The 17,655-nt window shown below is 41.8% G+C and overlaps 1 protein-coding gene and 1 long non-coding RNA gene across 4 annotated transcripts in view; one reads left to right on the top strand and one right to left on the bottom strand.

Annotated features, from left to right (window-relative positions):
- Positions 1-616: 616 nt before the first annotated feature.
- LOC105356044 (uncharacterized) overlaps positions 617-17,655 on the bottom strand; it is a 43,685-nt gene continuing 26,646 nt past the window's right edge. For all 3 annotated transcript variants that reach the window (XR_013648025.1, XR_013648023.1, XR_013648024.1), the window contains 4 exons: positions 14,921-14,988; positions 13,758-13,896; positions 10,637-10,681; positions 617-8,685 (listed from right to left, as the gene is read on the bottom strand). This is a non-coding gene — a long non-coding RNA (uncharacterized LOC105356044). The remainder of the gene's footprint in view (positions 8,686-10,636; positions 10,682-13,757; positions 13,897-14,920; positions 14,989-17,655) is intronic.
- LOC101174534 (uncharacterized) lies at positions 5,926-10,352 on the top strand. Its single transcript, XM_004078381.5, has 4 exons — positions 5,926-6,274; positions 7,281-7,544; positions 7,619-7,694; positions 9,385-10,352. Exons 1-4 carry the CDS (start codon positions 5,926-5,928, stop codon positions 9,800-9,802), a joined length of 1,107 nt encoding a protein of 368 aa, XP_004078429.1. The 3' UTR covers positions 9,803-10,352.

Genomic DNA, 17,655 nt, shown 5'->3' on the forward strand with positions numbered 1-17,655 from the left:
ACTCTCCCCAACAGGACCAAACCACTATCTGTATGCTCAGCATAAACGAACATTAAGTTTCATCTGAAAATCAAATATGTGACTCTCTTGGCCTCTATGGGTGTTGTGTCCCCACCTTTTTCTCTCTATAATGCCCTATTCACTTCATTTGCAGGCGTCTGATGGTTATGGGTAATTACCCTCAGGTTTATTTGTTTGTTTATTGGTTTTATCTATTTATTTATTTTTTAAATAATGACAAGATGATAATTTACAGTGTGGGTTTCAGGAGGGATACTGCTATTGATTTTTCCAGTATCAAGAATTTAATGAATGCATAGTTATGTATGTCTGGAGCCTTTCCTGTCTATCTATATGATTCTCTAATAATGTATCCCTAAATATGTATAGTTAACAGAATGTATGAAACACACACACACACACACACACACACACACACCTTTCCTCTTTATTTTTTATCTCCTGCCCTTATGTGTTAGTATTGGTAGTTGTCTGTGTTTGTCAGATCTGTTTTTTTCCAGAGTTTGTTGTTTTGTTTTTCTGTTGTCACACTTAAATTAAAAAAATTAAAAATTAAAATAAATATCATATTAAGATGTTTCGTTGAGTTGAGACGTATTTGAATTAAATTTTAATTTCCTCCTGAAACCCACACATGACCAAGAGCTCGTTCAGTTGAATTACAATGACACATTAAAACAGCAAAAAAAAAAGTCTAAATGCAATTTACACCTTTTGTCCTTGGCAAACATTTTAATATTAGGAACCCAAACACCTTCGTGACAGCAGAGGTGTGGGAGGAAGATGGTGTCGACCCCCCCTGACTCAACCTCAAAGCCCCGAAATGCTCAGTAACAGATAAAGTGATGAGCACAGCAAAGAAATGCCTCCTAACTTTACAGAAAAAACCCTAAAAGGTCACCTGGGTGAGTATAAGCTCTCAGTTAAAGTCCCTACAGTTGAATAATTGACCTTTTCAACTGAATAAATGTGCTTTTACAGTAAAAAAACAAAGAAGGTTTCACATCATGAACTTGACTCAGATACAGATGAAATCTCTCCTGAACATCAGTCTGACAAATTGTCAGTCAGTGGTCTTTACAAGGAAAACCTGCTTATTTATGTGGAAGATTGACTTTTAAAAGAAGAAAATATCAACAGTTTTGTGTGGCTTTGTTCTAATAATAGAGCAAATTTTTATGAAAACAGTTTGGAAGAAAGGCCACATTTATTTAAAAAAAAGCCTAATAAGTAGGGCTGCACAATATGAGGAAAACTCCCGATATGCGACATTACTGATCAATATTGCGATGACGATAACTCCCTGGTATATAAACAAATAGCAAAACAACCAAAACCATCATTTCATTACAACAGTTTAGAAATTGGACAGAGGGTGTAAGAAGAGCGCTAAATGAAAGAGGGATGACTGTGGTGCAGGGGAGAGAGGCTGCTCAGGACAGGGATGGGTGGAGAGAGCTTGTGTATGAATGAATGGATGGGTGTGGTAGAGGTCTGGTCTTGGGATGAAGCGGCAAGGGGAAACCAGCCTTGGCTGAGGCCCTACTGTGGAGGTGCCCACGTTGGGCTGTGCAGCTGACCCTGGAGCAGTGTGGTGTGGCTTAGACCAGGTGTGTGTGTGTGTGTGTGACCCAGTCACACACACACGCGCTCACACTGAAGGAGGAGGGTTTGGGGAAGAGAAGGAGGGAGTTCAAATTGTGTTCCCTGTCTAGGCTACCCCACCTTGGTGGGACATAGCCTGGGTATATAGATAGTTTAGAAATTGAACTCCAAATGACCCTCATCTACACAGGTGGACATCCAACGTAAAATGGCTCCATCTGGTTAGGCAACAACGTCAAGGGGTCCATCACATTGGTCAAATGCTTAAATTGATTTTGTTGATTGCTGAGGGTTGCGTCAGGAAGGGCATCCGGCGTAAAACATTGCCAAGTTTACCATTTAAAAAAAAAAAAATGCTTAACCTCACTGAATTAAAATGTTCATTCTTGGAAGCAGAAATCAGCAACGATTAATTTAACAAAAACACATTGATATTCATTTGAAGCAATTTTCTTTTTATTAAAATTTTAAGTTTTAACTTTGTTCAGTTTGAGCCATGTTTTTTTTAATCAAACTAAAATGACTGTTGAATTCCATTGTAAAAATATTAAATTGAATTGTGTAAAATAAATCTGTGTGTATCTGGATTGAGTCAGTTCAGGAATTAGGCCATAAGAGATATTCCGCTCTGAAAAAAGTAAAGGTTTTTATCTTTTTATATCATTCAAATTTAAGTTTATTTTCCTTAAAAAATATGTTTTTCAAATCAAAATATTATTTGGTTCAAATTGCGAATAAAATGAAGGAAAAACATGTTTCGGACCTTATTAAGATAATGAAGAATAAAATGATAAACAAAATGAAAAAAATGTCACATTTTTATGAATTATGCATTTTCTATCATTATATTTGTGGTGATTTTTTTAAAATATTTTTGTTTTCCATTTACATCTAATTCAAATTTATTTCTCAGTAAATACACAAATGTAAAAAAAATACTTTTTGGCTCCTGTTTAAAACAGGAAATGTAAGTTTTATTGTAAAGGATATATTTGTTTTTCTTCATTTCTAAAAACCTCAATGAACAGTTTCTCTCTGGCTGGTAGAAACCACATCCCCCCGCAGGTCCTACAGTGAACTGCCGTTTCCTGTGTGATGTGAAAGTTCTGCTTTCTCTCATTAGAAAACCTCATTCTATAAAGCCGTTCAAGTGAGTTCATCAGTAAAAAGTTACAATATGTTTGCTTTAAAACAGTCAAATTCCTGCTGTTTTTCCTTCTCCTGAACGAGTTGACCCCACAAATTCAGCCGGACGTCAGACTGAAGGGAGCGGAGAGAAAGCAAAGAGCTGCAGAGACGCTTTGTTCATGATGCTGAGATCACACCGGAGGAAATATGCACGTCTGCAGAAGTCCAGCCTGGTAAACGACCACCAAAGATGTCTGGAATACAGAACGAAAAGACACTGGATTCATAAATTGGCTATTTTTCAAATCCAGATCATCCAAAAAAGAAATTTAGTCATGAATCTCCGGTGGCCCTGAAGTGCAGATGACACCAACAAATCACAAAAGTATTTAAAAGACAATTAAACAAGCAAAACAAACAAACAAAAAGAATACAGTTTCAGAAACTGGAAAAGGTAAGGACACCACTGAATGTCTCCTTTTACTAACTACTTACAGCATATCTATCATGTGGAGAGGTTTACGGCTGGTGAGGCACTGACGTCATCAGTCAGATTTACAAACATACAGAGCTTATTCACTATTCATTTTCTATCCTGTTTTGTCCCATTTGGGGGTCATGGGGCTGCTGGAGCCTATCTCAGCCACTTGTGGGTGAAGGCAGGGGATGCCCTGGAGAGGTTGTCTGCTGCAGGGCCACATTCACTCTCACACCTATGGACAATTTAGAGTTGCCAATTGACCTATGAAGTATTTTTTTGGATGGTGAGAGGAAGCTGGATGATGATGTTGTGTTTTTCATGTCCCCCAGCTGGGACTTGAACCAGGGGCCTTCTTGCTGTGAGGCAAGAGCGCTAACCACTGCACCACCAATCTGACAATTATCAAGAAATAGAAAAATGAATAGTAAAGTATGTATTATGCCGTTAGGAAGACAGAAACAGTAAAGCGCTTGTGACTGCTGCAGTTCCAGTCTGTGAATGCGGTGCAGTCTGGGTGCAGGTGAGGCATGGGCTGCCGGTGCCTCACCTGCCGTGTATTTGCTCGTGTATTTGAACAGGAAATTTGTAAATTTGCCACTTTTTTTTTTAACCAAAGAAATGTTGAAAACTTGCACAGAAAAACAGTAATCATAGAACAAACATCTCTAAAATTATTTGATTTTTATTTTTAACAACAAAACAGTAAATTCTTCTTATTTATGTATGTTTTAATCTATGCCCCCCCCCCCCCCCCCCCGGTTTACGTCTAGTATTGCTACATGCCAAATAACCTTCAACTGGAAAAATGGAAAAACATCATCATCCAATCAGTGATGTCCAACAGTGAATGCCTTTCCCCGTTTGTTCTTGTGTTTCATTTTTTTCACATTTCATATTGATTTCTGTAAATTACTTTTTTTTCCAAAACATTTTTTTCCATATTTTTTTTTTTAATTGTGTTTTCCTTTAGTCCACGATAATTATCCTTAATTTTGTGTAATACAAATTTTTACTGGTTGGACTTGAAATTTAAAGATGATTTCACAATTCACTTTAAAAGATTCTAAAAATCAGAAGAAAAAAAGAAGAAAATGGCGACATTGATTAAAACTATGAGTTATATCACTAGAGGAGACACGCCCGCTTTAGAAGCCTGGCCGACAGTGGCGGAGCGCGACGCCATCTTGGTGAGGTCGACGACGCCCACATGACAATGATTTATATTGCTTTTAGTGGTGTCTAAGTAGCTTTTATATACTATATATATATTTTAGATTTATATATATTTATACATATAGGTAAATATATTATATTTATATATATAATATGTATATAGATACATCATTTGTTGTTGTTAAAGAAGAGAAACAGTCAGCCTTAAAAGCTCAAACTAATGAAAATGCATTGTTGCAGGACTTCTTACAAATAAAACAATTATTACAAAGAATTTTTAAAAATAATTTCTAAACATTTAGAAGTTTAAGACCTCTTTGACATATAATTTAAATTATTTAGAAAAACCCAACAATAAGTCAATAATAATAATAATAATAATAATAAATCAATAGTAAGTCAATACAAACAATTAATAATAACAATAAATAGATAAATAAATAAGTCAATAAATAATAAAAAAAACATAAGTCTATTAATATTATTAATAATAATAATGCTAATAATAAAAATATATATATATTCAAAAGAAGTCCAAAAGTGAACTATATATTTACCCTAAAAAAAAAACAACAAAGATAAACAATAGATTTACTGATTCATGTTAGTGATCAATTTGTGTAACACAGATGTTATGGTGTCGGCTTTCAAGCAAACAGTCTGGCCTCTCATCAAAATGTGTTTCCACAAATGTTCTGAACATAGTCAGACTGTATTACTAGTTGGTACCACAGTGATCCATCTGGGTTAGCTGTTTTTATTGCTAATTCTCACTTTTTCCTGAAGTCTGAATCCATTGGAAACCTGCAAGAAAAGTTCAGTCTCTGAGTCAGAAATGTATAAATCTATATTACTATAATAGCCTATTGTGCTGTGTACAAGTTTAGCAAAATAAAATGTACATTTATGTCAACTGCAAATTATACGTATACATCATGCAGCATGTTGATAACAGCCCTGCAGCATCATGCATGTCAACATGTGTATGATTAATGAAGCCCCTGCAGCATTAAAAGAAAAAATTATAGTACTTACCTGTGAAATGATATACCTTCCTCCTTCATTGACTCATTTCTGTGATTTTGGCAGTTGAAACCCGCACAATGAACTGGTATTATGCAAAAAATGTGTTCACATGCACGCTCTGCAGTTGTAACTTGACCTCACCAAGATGGCGGTGCTCTCCTCCCATGAGGAATCACGTGATGTCTCCTCTGGTGATATAATTTATTAGATTAAAAACTGAACTCTGAACTTTTTTGAGTCGAGTACTGAAGAATATTTCTCCACCACTAGGAGGCAGCAAAACTACAAATTGATGTGAACCGACATCAAACAAACACCAACGAAAAAGTCCACGCGCGCAGCTGACTAACCCAAACAGGCCCCTTTAGTGTTTCCGGTAGGTTTTTGTCAACAGTAAAGTTAAGATTTTGGTTTTCTGTGTGAATCTTAAAGGGGCGCGTGGGTGGTAGCACAGAATTCATGTTCCAGGGCTCTGCGTTCCGCTTGTAAACATGAATGTGGCCCAAAACAAAACGCTACACGAGGACGAGGCTCGGGTGGTCGAAAACGCGATCCGACTGGCGGTGGACTCGGTTCTGAACGTGCTGTCCGGTCTCAGCGGCGCCAAAGTCCACGAGTACCGAAGGATGGTGGCCGACAGAGACAAAGAGATCCAATGGCTCGAGCGCAGGCTCGCGGAGATCGAGCGCGAGCTTCAGGTGCTGCGCCGGCGCGGCTGCACGTGCGAGCTGTTGCGGGACGAACCCGTCCTCGGGAGGCCCCGAGGCTCCGAGGAGCAGAGCCAAACCAGAACCGGCGAGCAGACGGGAGGGCCGGTGGAGTGCGAGATGAGCCTGTCCTGTAAGTGAACGCAGCACCGAGATCACTTCAGGGTCCATCCGGATTTTTCATGCGCGTCACCATGGCAACAGATGCTAGAACACACCTTTCAAAGTTCTGAAATGAAGACACTTTACACAAGCAAGTTGATCTCAATTCGAAAAGATTTTGAGTTATTTTATATTTATCAAAACATTAAACGTATTTTTAAATGAAAAAAAAAATTTGATTTACTATAAAATGTTTTAATGAAATAAACCTTTATGCTCAATAAACCATTGCCTGCAGCCTCTTTAGAGTCATTTTTAAAGGTTTTGGGCTTTGAAAAGCTACAGTAAAATGACATATAGATGTTTGTATTTTAAACACATGGACTCCCTTCATATCCCATTGAACTGCAATTTGTGTAGAATATGAAGTGCAGTTGAGTTTTATCCACTGATCCATTAAAGAAATTAAATTGTAATTTGGTGTTTTTTAACATGCTCTTGTATGATGGAGGACATGTACAAAGAAAATTCAGCACAAAGGTGCATTTTTTAGTTTTTGTTTATTTAAATAGTTAGAAACCAGGAACAGATACAAAAGCTCATTGAAAAGGAGTTTTTTAGATATGTGGAAAATATACTGGGTGGGCCACAAGTCCGCTGCTCCGCTCCATTCTAATGCATCTGGCTCCAAACTGTTCGGCTCCGGTGTCGCTCGCCATTAGCGGACCTTTTTGTTGCCCCGCTAATGTTAGGTTGGGGGTGTGGGGGGCTGTGAGCTAACGGGAGAGAGTGTAATCAATTGACAAAAACAGAGACAAACCTGGGGGTGGGGGGTTATTCCTTATCAGCGGTCCCGCCCACAACTCAGAATCAAATTACGAATAAACTCCTGCCGCTCTGCAGAAACTACGTCCTAAAAAACGACACAGATTTTTTTTAATTTAGGGTAAAAACAGCATCATCAGAACTGAAAAGCAGGACTCTAAATGATCCTGGAGTTCACTTTCATTTCTGATGATTCCATCTCTCGTCTTCAGTGGGTGTTTTTGGCTGCCCCCCCTCTGACATCTCCTCCCAAAGCCCTGGCTCTGCCTCCTGGTCCCCCCCCTGCAGACAGAGCGTGGACCCTGCCGGCACCTTCTACTCTTCGGAGGCCTCGGCAGCAGACAGAAGCCTGACTCCTCGCAGCCTCAAACAGGAGCCCGCCGACTTCAGCGCCATCACCATCAAGTGGGAGGAGGGGGATCTTCAGGAGACAGCCGGCAGCCCCCGACGGGATGGGGAGAGACCTGCTGAGGGGGGTAAGTCTGCAAAACGGTGAGAAATGCAGCTTTACTTAGACTTTTCTGTGATGGATCGTCTCTGGCTGTTGCAGACCAAACAAATGAGATGAGAGAGAAGCCTCAGGCCGACCGCGGAGAGCAGCACCTCATGGAGGGGGAGCAGCTCAGGTGAGGCTTCATCCTCTCCCACTGTTGGATATAAATGTCGGCCGGTTGGCTGCCTCGGTCCCGTCAAGGCCTGACCAGAGCTCTTCTAGGGCCGGCGTTTGGGGGTGGGGGCCTGGGCTTGCTCCGGGGGGGGCAACGCTTTCTGGCTCCTCTCTCTCTCTGTGTGGGGTGGGTGGTGCCGGGCCTGGGGTGTCGGCGCCTCCAGGGGTGGGGCCCCTTGGCTGGGGGCTGGGGGACAGCTGTTTGACCACCGGGGGACAGTCTACCAGCTGTCCCCACCCTCCCCCTTTCCTCATATAACCTCATATTAGGGTGAGGGTGTGGGGGGTCTAGACTGCGATGCGCCTTGGGGGGGAGCTACTTGGCAGTGGCCCCCCTCCTATGGTTGCTGTATGGAGTGGGCCCCCCCTCTTTTGGTTTTATTTGCACCTTAAACATGTAGGGCCCTTGGTAGGGGGGGTGCTTGGACATCACTGCCAGCAAGCAGTGGATGTCCTCCTGGCACCCTACCCGCCAATTTTAACCGCACCTTAGACATTTAGGGCCCCTTGGTGGGGAGGGTGAGGGGACATCACTGTGAGTAATCAGGAGATGTCCCCTTAGTGCCCTACCCACCAATTTTAACTGCACCCCCCTTAGTACACACACCCCTCCCCCTTCAATATATACATTCCAACATAAACAGACACACATGCACACACACACCCTGTCAAACACACATGCACACACATTTTGCAAGGAAGGTGGGACCTGGGTCCATCTGTCCCCTACCCCTTCCCTGGTGGGGGGTGCGGGTCCCTTGGCGGCGGCTGCCGTGTCCCCTGGGTGCCGGCTTCCTGGGCCCGGCGGTGCTCTCTCCGCACGGCGGGGGGGTTCACATTACACCTGAGCCGGGGGTGTTCCTGGGGGGTGGGTCCTGGTCCTTACCCCTGACCCGCTGCTGTTGCGGCGGGGGTCTTGGGGTGGGGGTGGCTGGGCGCTCCTCCTCCTTCTTTTCACATTCCACCATCCATTTTAGAAGAACATAAACACTCACCTGAGCACAGGTGTTAGCTCACCTTTGCACTAATAGTTTGCATGATTGAATGAATGAAATATTTCACACTAGTTGGTTTAAAGGCATAGGTATACGTGTGTGGACACTATCTTATTTGTGTACATGTTGACATGTGAACATTTTTTGCAGCTAGCAGGTGTGTTGATAACATTTGAGTGTGTGTGAACAGGCCCCACCCTTTTTGTACTACATTTAAACTGTACCGTAACGATAAACAACCAGTAAACCTGTCTGCTCTATGCTGCTTCATGGTCTTACCCCCCCCCCCCCCCCCTCTCACTATCACCCCCCTCTCTCTAACGTCCCTCTCTCTTCTTCCCTTCTTTCCTTTTCCGTCCGGTCCAACACCAAAGATTTTCAAACATGATTGAAATTAATAAAGTTTGGTCTGAATTACAAAAGGGGTTTATTCAGACATACCTTTGGTTTGTCTGAAGATGAATAACCCCTCTTGTTAAAGTAAAATATGTCCAACACAAGAGGCCCTCAGCTCTCATCTGTCTGCCCAGCTGTTGGACAGGACAAGTTAAAAAAAAAATGAATAAATAAATAAATGTCCTGACTTTTGGGAAGCTCTTTCAGTTCATTCGCTGCCATTTGGTTCCCTAATCCTCTTCCCCCGTCTTCAAACAGGAAACAGAAGAGGAGCGTGCCGACGTGCGAGCTGACGGAGGAAGCTCAGAGGCTGAAGAGGGCAGCCTGGAGGGCGGCGTCCAGGCGCTACTACGCCCGTAAAATCGCCCGGCAGCAGGTGAAGCCTCAGCGCAGCGCCCCTCTGGTTCCCGTCCTGAGCTCTCAGGTTGCTCAGCCCCCCTTCATGCTGGACAGGAGGAGACGGACGCAGATATCGCAGCTTCCCGAGCAGTCGCAGGAGTCGCAGAGGGAGGCGTGGAGAGCCGCGTCGCGCAGGTACTACGCCCGCAAAAACGCCCGCCTGCAGACGCAGAGCCACCAGTTTGGACACCTAAGCTTTAACCCAGACGGATCGGCGCAGGGGCCAAACAGAGAGGGGCCCCACTCCACCAGTGGAGGAGGAATTATGTGCAGCTGACGTTTCTCAGAGAAATCCTGAAACTTTTATGGCGTTTTTGATCAGTAAGCCACCAGAAGCACCCAGGTGATCCGGATCGAGGGCTGAAAATGAACTGCTGAATCATCTGGTGTTCGACCTGAGGCTGTCATGCTGCGTTCACAGACACCGGGAAACACAGTTTCTGCCTTCAGGCAGGAATAAACACGACTCTGTTCTTCGAACACAGTCGAACACAGAATGTGTCTCAAAAATGTTTAACAGTGTGAAAAAGCAACAGCAGAATAAACCCTGTGACGTGTTTTCTGAGCATCAAAACTTTTTTATTGTCGTTTTATAAATGTACCAACTCAGATTTATCTTTTTTTCTCCTTTCTGAAGGTTTCATTTGACAGTTATGTCTATATTTCTGGGTTTTTTTGTGTTTTGTGTAAAGATGCTGACTGCAGGAACAGCAGCACAGCGCCCCCAGTGTTCGACACATGTAACTGTCAGTGTCACATTACTTTTAATACAACCTTGATGTATTTTTTATCCAGTACAAGAAAGAAATAAAGCAGCTAAATCAAAACCAGGAGTTTTCAGTTTCTGTAAAATGACCAAATGTGGATTTATGGAAAAAAAATCCCAAAGATTTTTATTAAAAATATTCAGAAATGTTTTGTCTCTGTTCAATAAAAAACATTTTGTTTCAACAAATTTATTTACCCATGAAATAAATCTATACAATGATGACTTAATAAAAAAACAAAGCTATTAGGAATGCATCAGAAATGATGATTGACACACAAGTCATAGAAAAGATGAATTCCCAACATTGATGTAAGCATCAAGCCTCCTTTTAGCTGCTTTTACCTCTGATGGTATCGTTGATCCGAGCTTCATCTGATCCGCTTAGATCTGAAACCGGATATATGAGAACAATCAGATAAATGACAGTAAAACATTTCTAATTCATCAAAAACAAATTTACACATTAAACTCAAAGAGCAAAATGCTGAGGAATGAAGCTGCAGCTCCATGTGGGTGAGCACATCTGGGATATCTTCTTGCCACACTTCAAATTTACAGGCACATTTTAAAATATTCAATCTGCTGTTTAACCTAAACTGAGTCCTTAAACCGGACTGAACCGGCCTCTGTGACCAGCAGCTGTTGGAGCAAATCCTTTTCTGAGGATGGCTCTTCTGGGGTCTTCAGGAATGCAGTGAGATTAAAATATTACATTTTTTTAAATCCCATATGAATATAAGAAGATTGTTATTTTCCTGCAGATATTGTGCAATTATTGATTTGCTGAACCTACTGATATTTATTGTTACATTTCTAAAATAGTTTGATCTGCAAAACAGTTTGAGGCCTAATTTAAAATCACTGAATTGAAGGGATTAGCATGTGACATGAAACATTTATGTTTTTTAACTCTCCTGTTGTGTTCTGGGTCAGATTAACCTGTTCTTACATTTAACAATCTAGAGAAAGTACTTTAAAAGTGTTTTTGTACTTTCAAAGTTCTCCTGTAGGGTTAAATTATTTATTTAACCTAAAAACTGTTTTGTTTTTGACAACAGAGGAGAGTTTCTGAACTGGGTTTGGGGTGGATCTGTCAAATGAGAGTTTGGAACAAAGCGCACGTAAACTAAACGTAAAAAAGAGTCCAAAAAAGACAAAACAGTGTGGGACGACTGTTATAAAATGTGTGTAAAGTCGTGCGTTTATTTTTCTTTGTCGAGCTTTTCTTGGTTTGTGGTCATGTTCTGTTCTTTTAGGTTGTCACACCAGGTTTTACTGTCATTTCTTCACAGATGTTTTTGGTTAATTAATCCTCAGATGTAAAAAACCCTGAGAAAAATAAATATAACAGGGTTGTTTAAATGTTAATTTTCTTACTCAGCTTTATTATAACAGAGAAATAAAAACTAAGGAATCACATTGAAGTGGGAGTGGTGGAAGCTGACCAAAACCCAGTGAGAGCAGCAAAGTCCCATTTGTTTAGATTTACATGTTTTTGGGCACTCATTTATAAAATGAAACCTTTAAATAGTTACAATAATTGAATTATTGAACTGTGTTCTATATATGACAATTTAAACCTTCCTTTCAAAATAAAATGCACCCTGTGTCAAATACGATCCTTATGCTGCAACAGATTTTCTTGAATTTCATTAAATTTTCTATCAATGTGACTTTGGTGAGCTTTCATCCTTTTTCTCCTTTTGACAATAAAATATAAACATGACAAATCTATACATGTACATACAGTTATATAAAACTATACCTCTGAACAGCAGCAAGACAATGTTCTATACACCAGAAGATTAGAAATACGGGACGTACGTTTCTTTTCTAACAAGATTAACCTTTTTACCATCATTGTGTTCAATTATTAAAGATCTAAACAGAAACTAAAACAAATCAAGCAGATGCTACAACCCATTTTTCCATCATTATTATAATTTTTTTGAAGAGTCACAATGGAGTCATGAAAGAGCTGCATGAGCCTCAGGTTGCAAACCCCTGATTTAGAGAAAGTCTATGACCGAACCCGCGGAGAGGAGCTGAGGTTTGGATGAGGACGTCTGGACTGACAGAGAAGAATGTTGCAGTTTTTCAGGGCATGAGGGCTGGAAGATGGAGGTGCCTAAAGGTGGGAATGAGGAGTTTGATGAGAATAGTATGGTACATCAAGAGAGGTGGTTTGTTCTAAGGAGATGGATGAAAGTCAGCCACAAAGAAAGAGCAGCCATGTTGTTAGGGACAGTGGCTCTGAGAAAGAGACCGGAGGAGGGCGGGGTCCCCAGCATTCTCTCCTGTCACATCAACAGCCTCAACAAACGCGCATGTGTACCCGAGGGTCAAGGCGCAGCTGATGCCACACACATGTCTACTCCCTGATATCAGCTTTCAGGCATGGCGGACCCCCCTCCTGTCTGCGCGCTACAAAGAGATCCGCTACGCAGCTGCTGGCTGCCGATGCTCCGTTAGCGGCGGCGCGCGTTCGACTGCAGCTGAGCGACGGTTTGGATACCAGGATGTTTACGTGCAGGAGGCCCGGATCTTTGGAGACCGCTGCCCCTCCTGACAAGATAAAGGGTGTTCTGTCTGTTCTGTTGGACAAAGCTGTAATTGATCCATGAATGCGCGCGCAGATGGTGCGAAATGATGCGGCGGCAGCTCTTAGGTTCTGGAGCAGCAGCTGCAGTATGAAGCTCGTCCATTCAGACATATGTTTTACCTTCATACTGGAGTCGAGTCTGAGTTTCTGGGAGCAGCTGCTGCTGAGAACCCGACACGCAGGAAGGCGGACGCCGCCGTAAATCCAAATACACCTGCCTGGTTTTGTTGGAGGCTGCGACACAAGCGGGGAAAAGGGGCGCCCATTCCTTCCACAGCAGAACATGCACGTGTCTGTTTGGTGTAATAGAACCTCAGCCGTCACTCAATGCAGCTCTCCCTCCGTACTCAAAGGAACTCTGGCTGGTTTGACGCAGAACTCGTTTTTCCCCCTGCGGGGAGCAGTTTAGTCTGCGCGCTGCGGCTGGATTTTTAACTCAAATCATTGTTTAAATCTACTCTTATGATTTAACTCATTTATGTGGCTTTAAGGATGTTTATGTATAAATTATTTTGTTAAATAAACAGTTTTGTCTTGAACTGTGTCTGTGGAGTCTCTGCGTAATTCTGAACTTCACACGCTTCGCCTCACTCTTTGTACGTATCTCTGGGCCTAAATTGTTACATTTCCAATTATGTTTGAGTGTAAAAGCGTGAAGTCAAGATAATTTTATATGTATCTACCAGTTTAAGTGAAAGAGGGATCTTTTTCACGGACTATACCCTTTGGAGAACCTTCTGCGCCTTTGGAAACTCCTGTGCGCTTTTGCATTCCCTTTCCGCGTATTTGGATTTTCCCTTCAATAGATTAAACTTTTGGGTTTTTAAAATTCTATTTTATAAGAAAAATGTCTCGTCTTACCATAAAACTCCATCAGTGGAGTATCTGCCACGCTTCTCTAATGTCCCAGGGCTTGGAGACGCATGAATGTCAACTGGAAGTCTGAGGAGTTCAGCTGCGCTTCCACCCCGACACTTGCTCCGCAGTAACAACTGGAAGGCTGTTGGTTGGAGCAGAAGAAGTCGACATTTTAGGGGGTGGAACACTGTCATTACAATTATAGAATTTTACAATTTATTCCATTTTTCAACCCAGAATTTCAACCCATATGGGAGGTTGGGTTTTCTTGGGAAGAAATTGTATTTTAAGTAAAAAATTTGTTTAAACTGGGTTTATTTTCTTGTTATTTTCATGTTTGACCACCCCTACACATTCAACAAACATGGAAGTTTCCTTCCTGCAGGGATTCATGGGAAAGAGGAGGAGTATAGACTGATTTCGAAGTCCAGACGTTGGAGTTGTAGTCTGTCACAAAGGTAAGAAATCCTTTCTTCCATTGATTCTATTGGTGCCAACGTTGGATGAGAGGCGAAAAGAGACTCTGGAGTTAAGGTTTTGCTGGAAAATTTGAAGTTTTAAGGTGGATTTTTAGTGGATTAGTTGTGTTTGGTGTGGCAGGGAGGATCAGGGCCCAACGGTGGCGCTCAACAAGGAAATAAGGGAGGGTGGCAGAAGGGAACCAGACGCGGCTGCGCACAGGGAGCGGAGAGGATGCTGGGCTCTTTAGGAGTCACAAATAAACAGAAAAGCTTTGAAAACTTTTCCTTTTACTATATAATTTTAAATAGCAGCTGCTAGGTGTCTATCAGCTCTGGTTTGGTTCCTGAAGAAGGCAGCTCTCCACCCAGTCAGGAGGCCCCAACAGACTGACAGGAGACAGCAGGTGATGAGTTCAGGCGCACGGTGAAGGCGCGCTGGAGATGAACTCTGTGAAAGCTCTCAGGCTTGTTTTAGATCCAGAGCTCAGATCCAAGATGGCCTCTGTGTGAAACCGGTAAGACAGAGGTGGTAGCACTCCCCCAGCAGTGTTCATGTTCAGGGCCCCAGTGCATGCAGGGGCCAAACTGCTGAGCAGGACTCATTCAACAGCCGATTCAAACGGTTGACTGCAATGCAATTTGACACACTTGTGTTTATGACAAAAATGTTATTGATATGATTGTTAGAGATGAATCATTTCTGACCTGCAGTTATCCTTCAGTTTGATTGAAGCTGCAGAGAAACATAAGTGTTTGCTGCTGCTGAAGATCGTCTGGAAACAAGAACACAATGAAAATGTTTTTGGTAAAAGATTAGAGGAAACTAAGTAAAGTTGAACAGATTTAGGAGTTCTGACAGAACACTTTCACTTTAGACATTCCAGAAACAATCTTGTAAATCTGATCTCATTTTTGGAGACATTTACATGATGGTGGTTGAAGCTTTAAGTCCACAGAGGTGGTGCTGAAAGCTGCAAGTGCTGCCCCTGGTGGTGAACACAGATGCATACGATCCATGGATCCATGATCAGACTCTGTGTCAGGTTTCTTTAGTTTCCTGCTTAATATCTAAACAGATACTAAACCAGTTCTCCTCTGAGACTGCATCCATGTCAACTCAGAAAGAAACTTTTCCAGCTCAGCTGCTGGAATTTTCTTTCCTTTGTCGCATTTCTTGTTTTGGAAGCAGCCAGCAGTTCTGCTGGTTTGCATGAGGAGCTGTAAGCTCGGCTCAGTTCTTATTTCTCTCCTTTCCATCTTCAACTAAACATCTGTTCTTCTTTCAGAAGTTGTTGGGATCAAAAGCAGCAAAACTCCAGCGTGAAATTGATGTAAGTTTCAACATGAATGAAGCTGCACATTTGCTGAAACAGTCACACATTTGGGTTTTTCTGCAGTTCAGACTGACAGAATGAAGATTCAGTTTGAGGCCGCTCCACTGCAGCTGCTGCTCCTTTTTATGCTTTATTTAACTGTAATTGTCAACAGTTTCACTTCTTTATGCATGTTTTGCACAAAAGACAGTCTTCCAGTTGTTCAAAGAACATTAAATGTAAAATTTTTAATAAATTTCAAAGAAGCTCAGGGATGCTTTAATTTGGCCCAGCAAACAGTGCAGATTCCTTTGAATGATAGAACAAAAGCCTTCACAATAAATCTCTCTCTTCCTGTCTGTCGCAGATCAGCAGCAGCATCATGGAAGTGGACAAAGCCAAGCTGCAGGAAGCTGCCATTGTGGGCCTGAATGTCCTAAAAGCTGTTGCTTCTGCAGCCTCCGTATTCTTCCCGCCCATCGGCATCGCCGGTTCCTTGATTGGGGTGGTTTTGAAATTTGTAGACAAGAATGACAGCATTGACAACCTAAAGAAGGAGTTCCAGTTGATCCACCAGGGCCTGGATGAGCTCTCCAAGCAGAACCAGCAGACGATGAAGACCATCATCAAGGAGACGGCTGACCAACAGTTCAGCAGAGTGGAGAGGAGCCTTAAGTGGCAGTATGAGAAGTACATGAAGATGATCAGTGCCCCGCCGGAGCACGTGCAGAGGAGAAGCGAAGAGTTTGTGGAGGCTTATGACGATGAGCTGGGCGACCAGCATCTGAACACGCTGTACGAGAGCGTGATCGGTGTGCCCAAAGTCTTTGGCAAACCCATCCTGCAGGTGTACAAGCAGCACTCGCGCAATGACCTGGACACCATGACCAAGCTCAGCCATCAGCTCTTCTACCTGTTCAGCATCGGCTGCATCACCCTGATGGCCAACGCCGTCCTCATCGGGGACGACGTGGAGAGCCTGAAGGAGGAGTGGGAGGACAAGATGAACCGTGTGTGGAGTGAGATGGAGAAAGCTCTGAAAGACTGCCAGTAGAGATCTTTCTGCATGGGGGAGGCATACCTGATACATATCTATTCACTGAAATCACCGTAATGTAAATGTAAAAACGATCTCTGGCATCGTGGCGCTTCACTAAATTATGTAATTCTGACATAAACATATAAACTTTAAAGGATCTAACTCTTTAGTGGAACTGTATACTGTGGATTTTAGTTTCTAACTAACAGCACTTTGGTGAAGAAAGTTTCTGCTTCTTTTAAAAAATACACTACAGGGGGAGGGGGGAGGGGGGACATCAATCTGTGCTTTATATTTTATACAAACCTTTTTTGTAAAACTAATATTCCAATGTTGCTGTGCTGAAAACTTTATTTTTTTCTGCTTGTAGTCAGAATAAAAAGACAGTTTTTACTTTATAGAATCAAGACTTGGAGTCAAATGTCTGTTTGTTTGTTTGTTTGTTTACACCATCTCCAGAGCTGCTCCCACTGAAGCTTTTGCAGTTTGTGTGCGAGATGCTCTTTAAATCACTGATCGCCTTAAGTTGACATCTGAAGTCATGTCAAATATTTTTAGCTTTATTCTAACCGTGCCTCAGTGAGCCAGTACATTTTCATTTAGTGACTGAAGTTTATTTAACACTGAAAAAGAAAATGCCTAAAATTAACAGGTCAAAAACAACAATGGATAAAACATGTTAAATATTAAATAAACCTAAAATTACTAAATCTTGTCAAAATAAAAACCTATTTTAGCTAAAATCCCGCTGACAAAATGGTGAAAGCTTCATCTGAGGAAGTAGAACATGGTAACAGAGAATGTTCCAGAGTTTAGGAGCTTTTTTGCATCAGATTTAGGGGAATCTAAACTATGAAATGTTTGTTGGGGGGTAACGGTTTTTCTATTTTTTATGTTTCATTAATGTCTCCTTGTCCTTTCGGAATGGATGTTTGTTTTTCACTTTGTTGCAGCAACAGTTAAGAAAAATAATTGAAAGCTTTTTCAAATTCATGTTTTTTATGGATCATGTCTGGTTGTATACATGCTACTGCAAATAAACACAGAAACTAAATCTGGTTTAATGTGGATTTGTTTTTTTCAGTTAT

The sequence above is a fragment of the Oryzias latipes genome, chromosome 16, assembly GCF_053564925.1.
Source record: "Oryzias latipes strain Hd-rR chromosome 16, Olatipes_Hd-rR_3.1".
Taxonomy (NCBI): Eukaryota; Metazoa; Chordata; class Actinopteri; order Beloniformes; family Adrianichthyidae; genus Oryzias; species Oryzias latipes.

Coding starts and splice junctions, on each gene's coding strand:
- LOC101174534 (XM_004078381.5), top strand. CDS start 5,926: ATGAATGTGGCCCAAAACAAAACGCTACACGAGGACGAGGCTCGGGTG. Junction 6,275..7,280: donor GTGCGAGATGAGCCTGTCCT/GTAAGTGAACGC, acceptor TCTCGTCTTCAG/TGGGTGTTTTTGGCTGCCCC. Junction 7,545..7,618: donor GGAGAGACCTGCTGAGGGGG/GTAAGTCTGCAA, acceptor TGGCTGTTGCAG/ACCAAACAAATGAGATGAGA.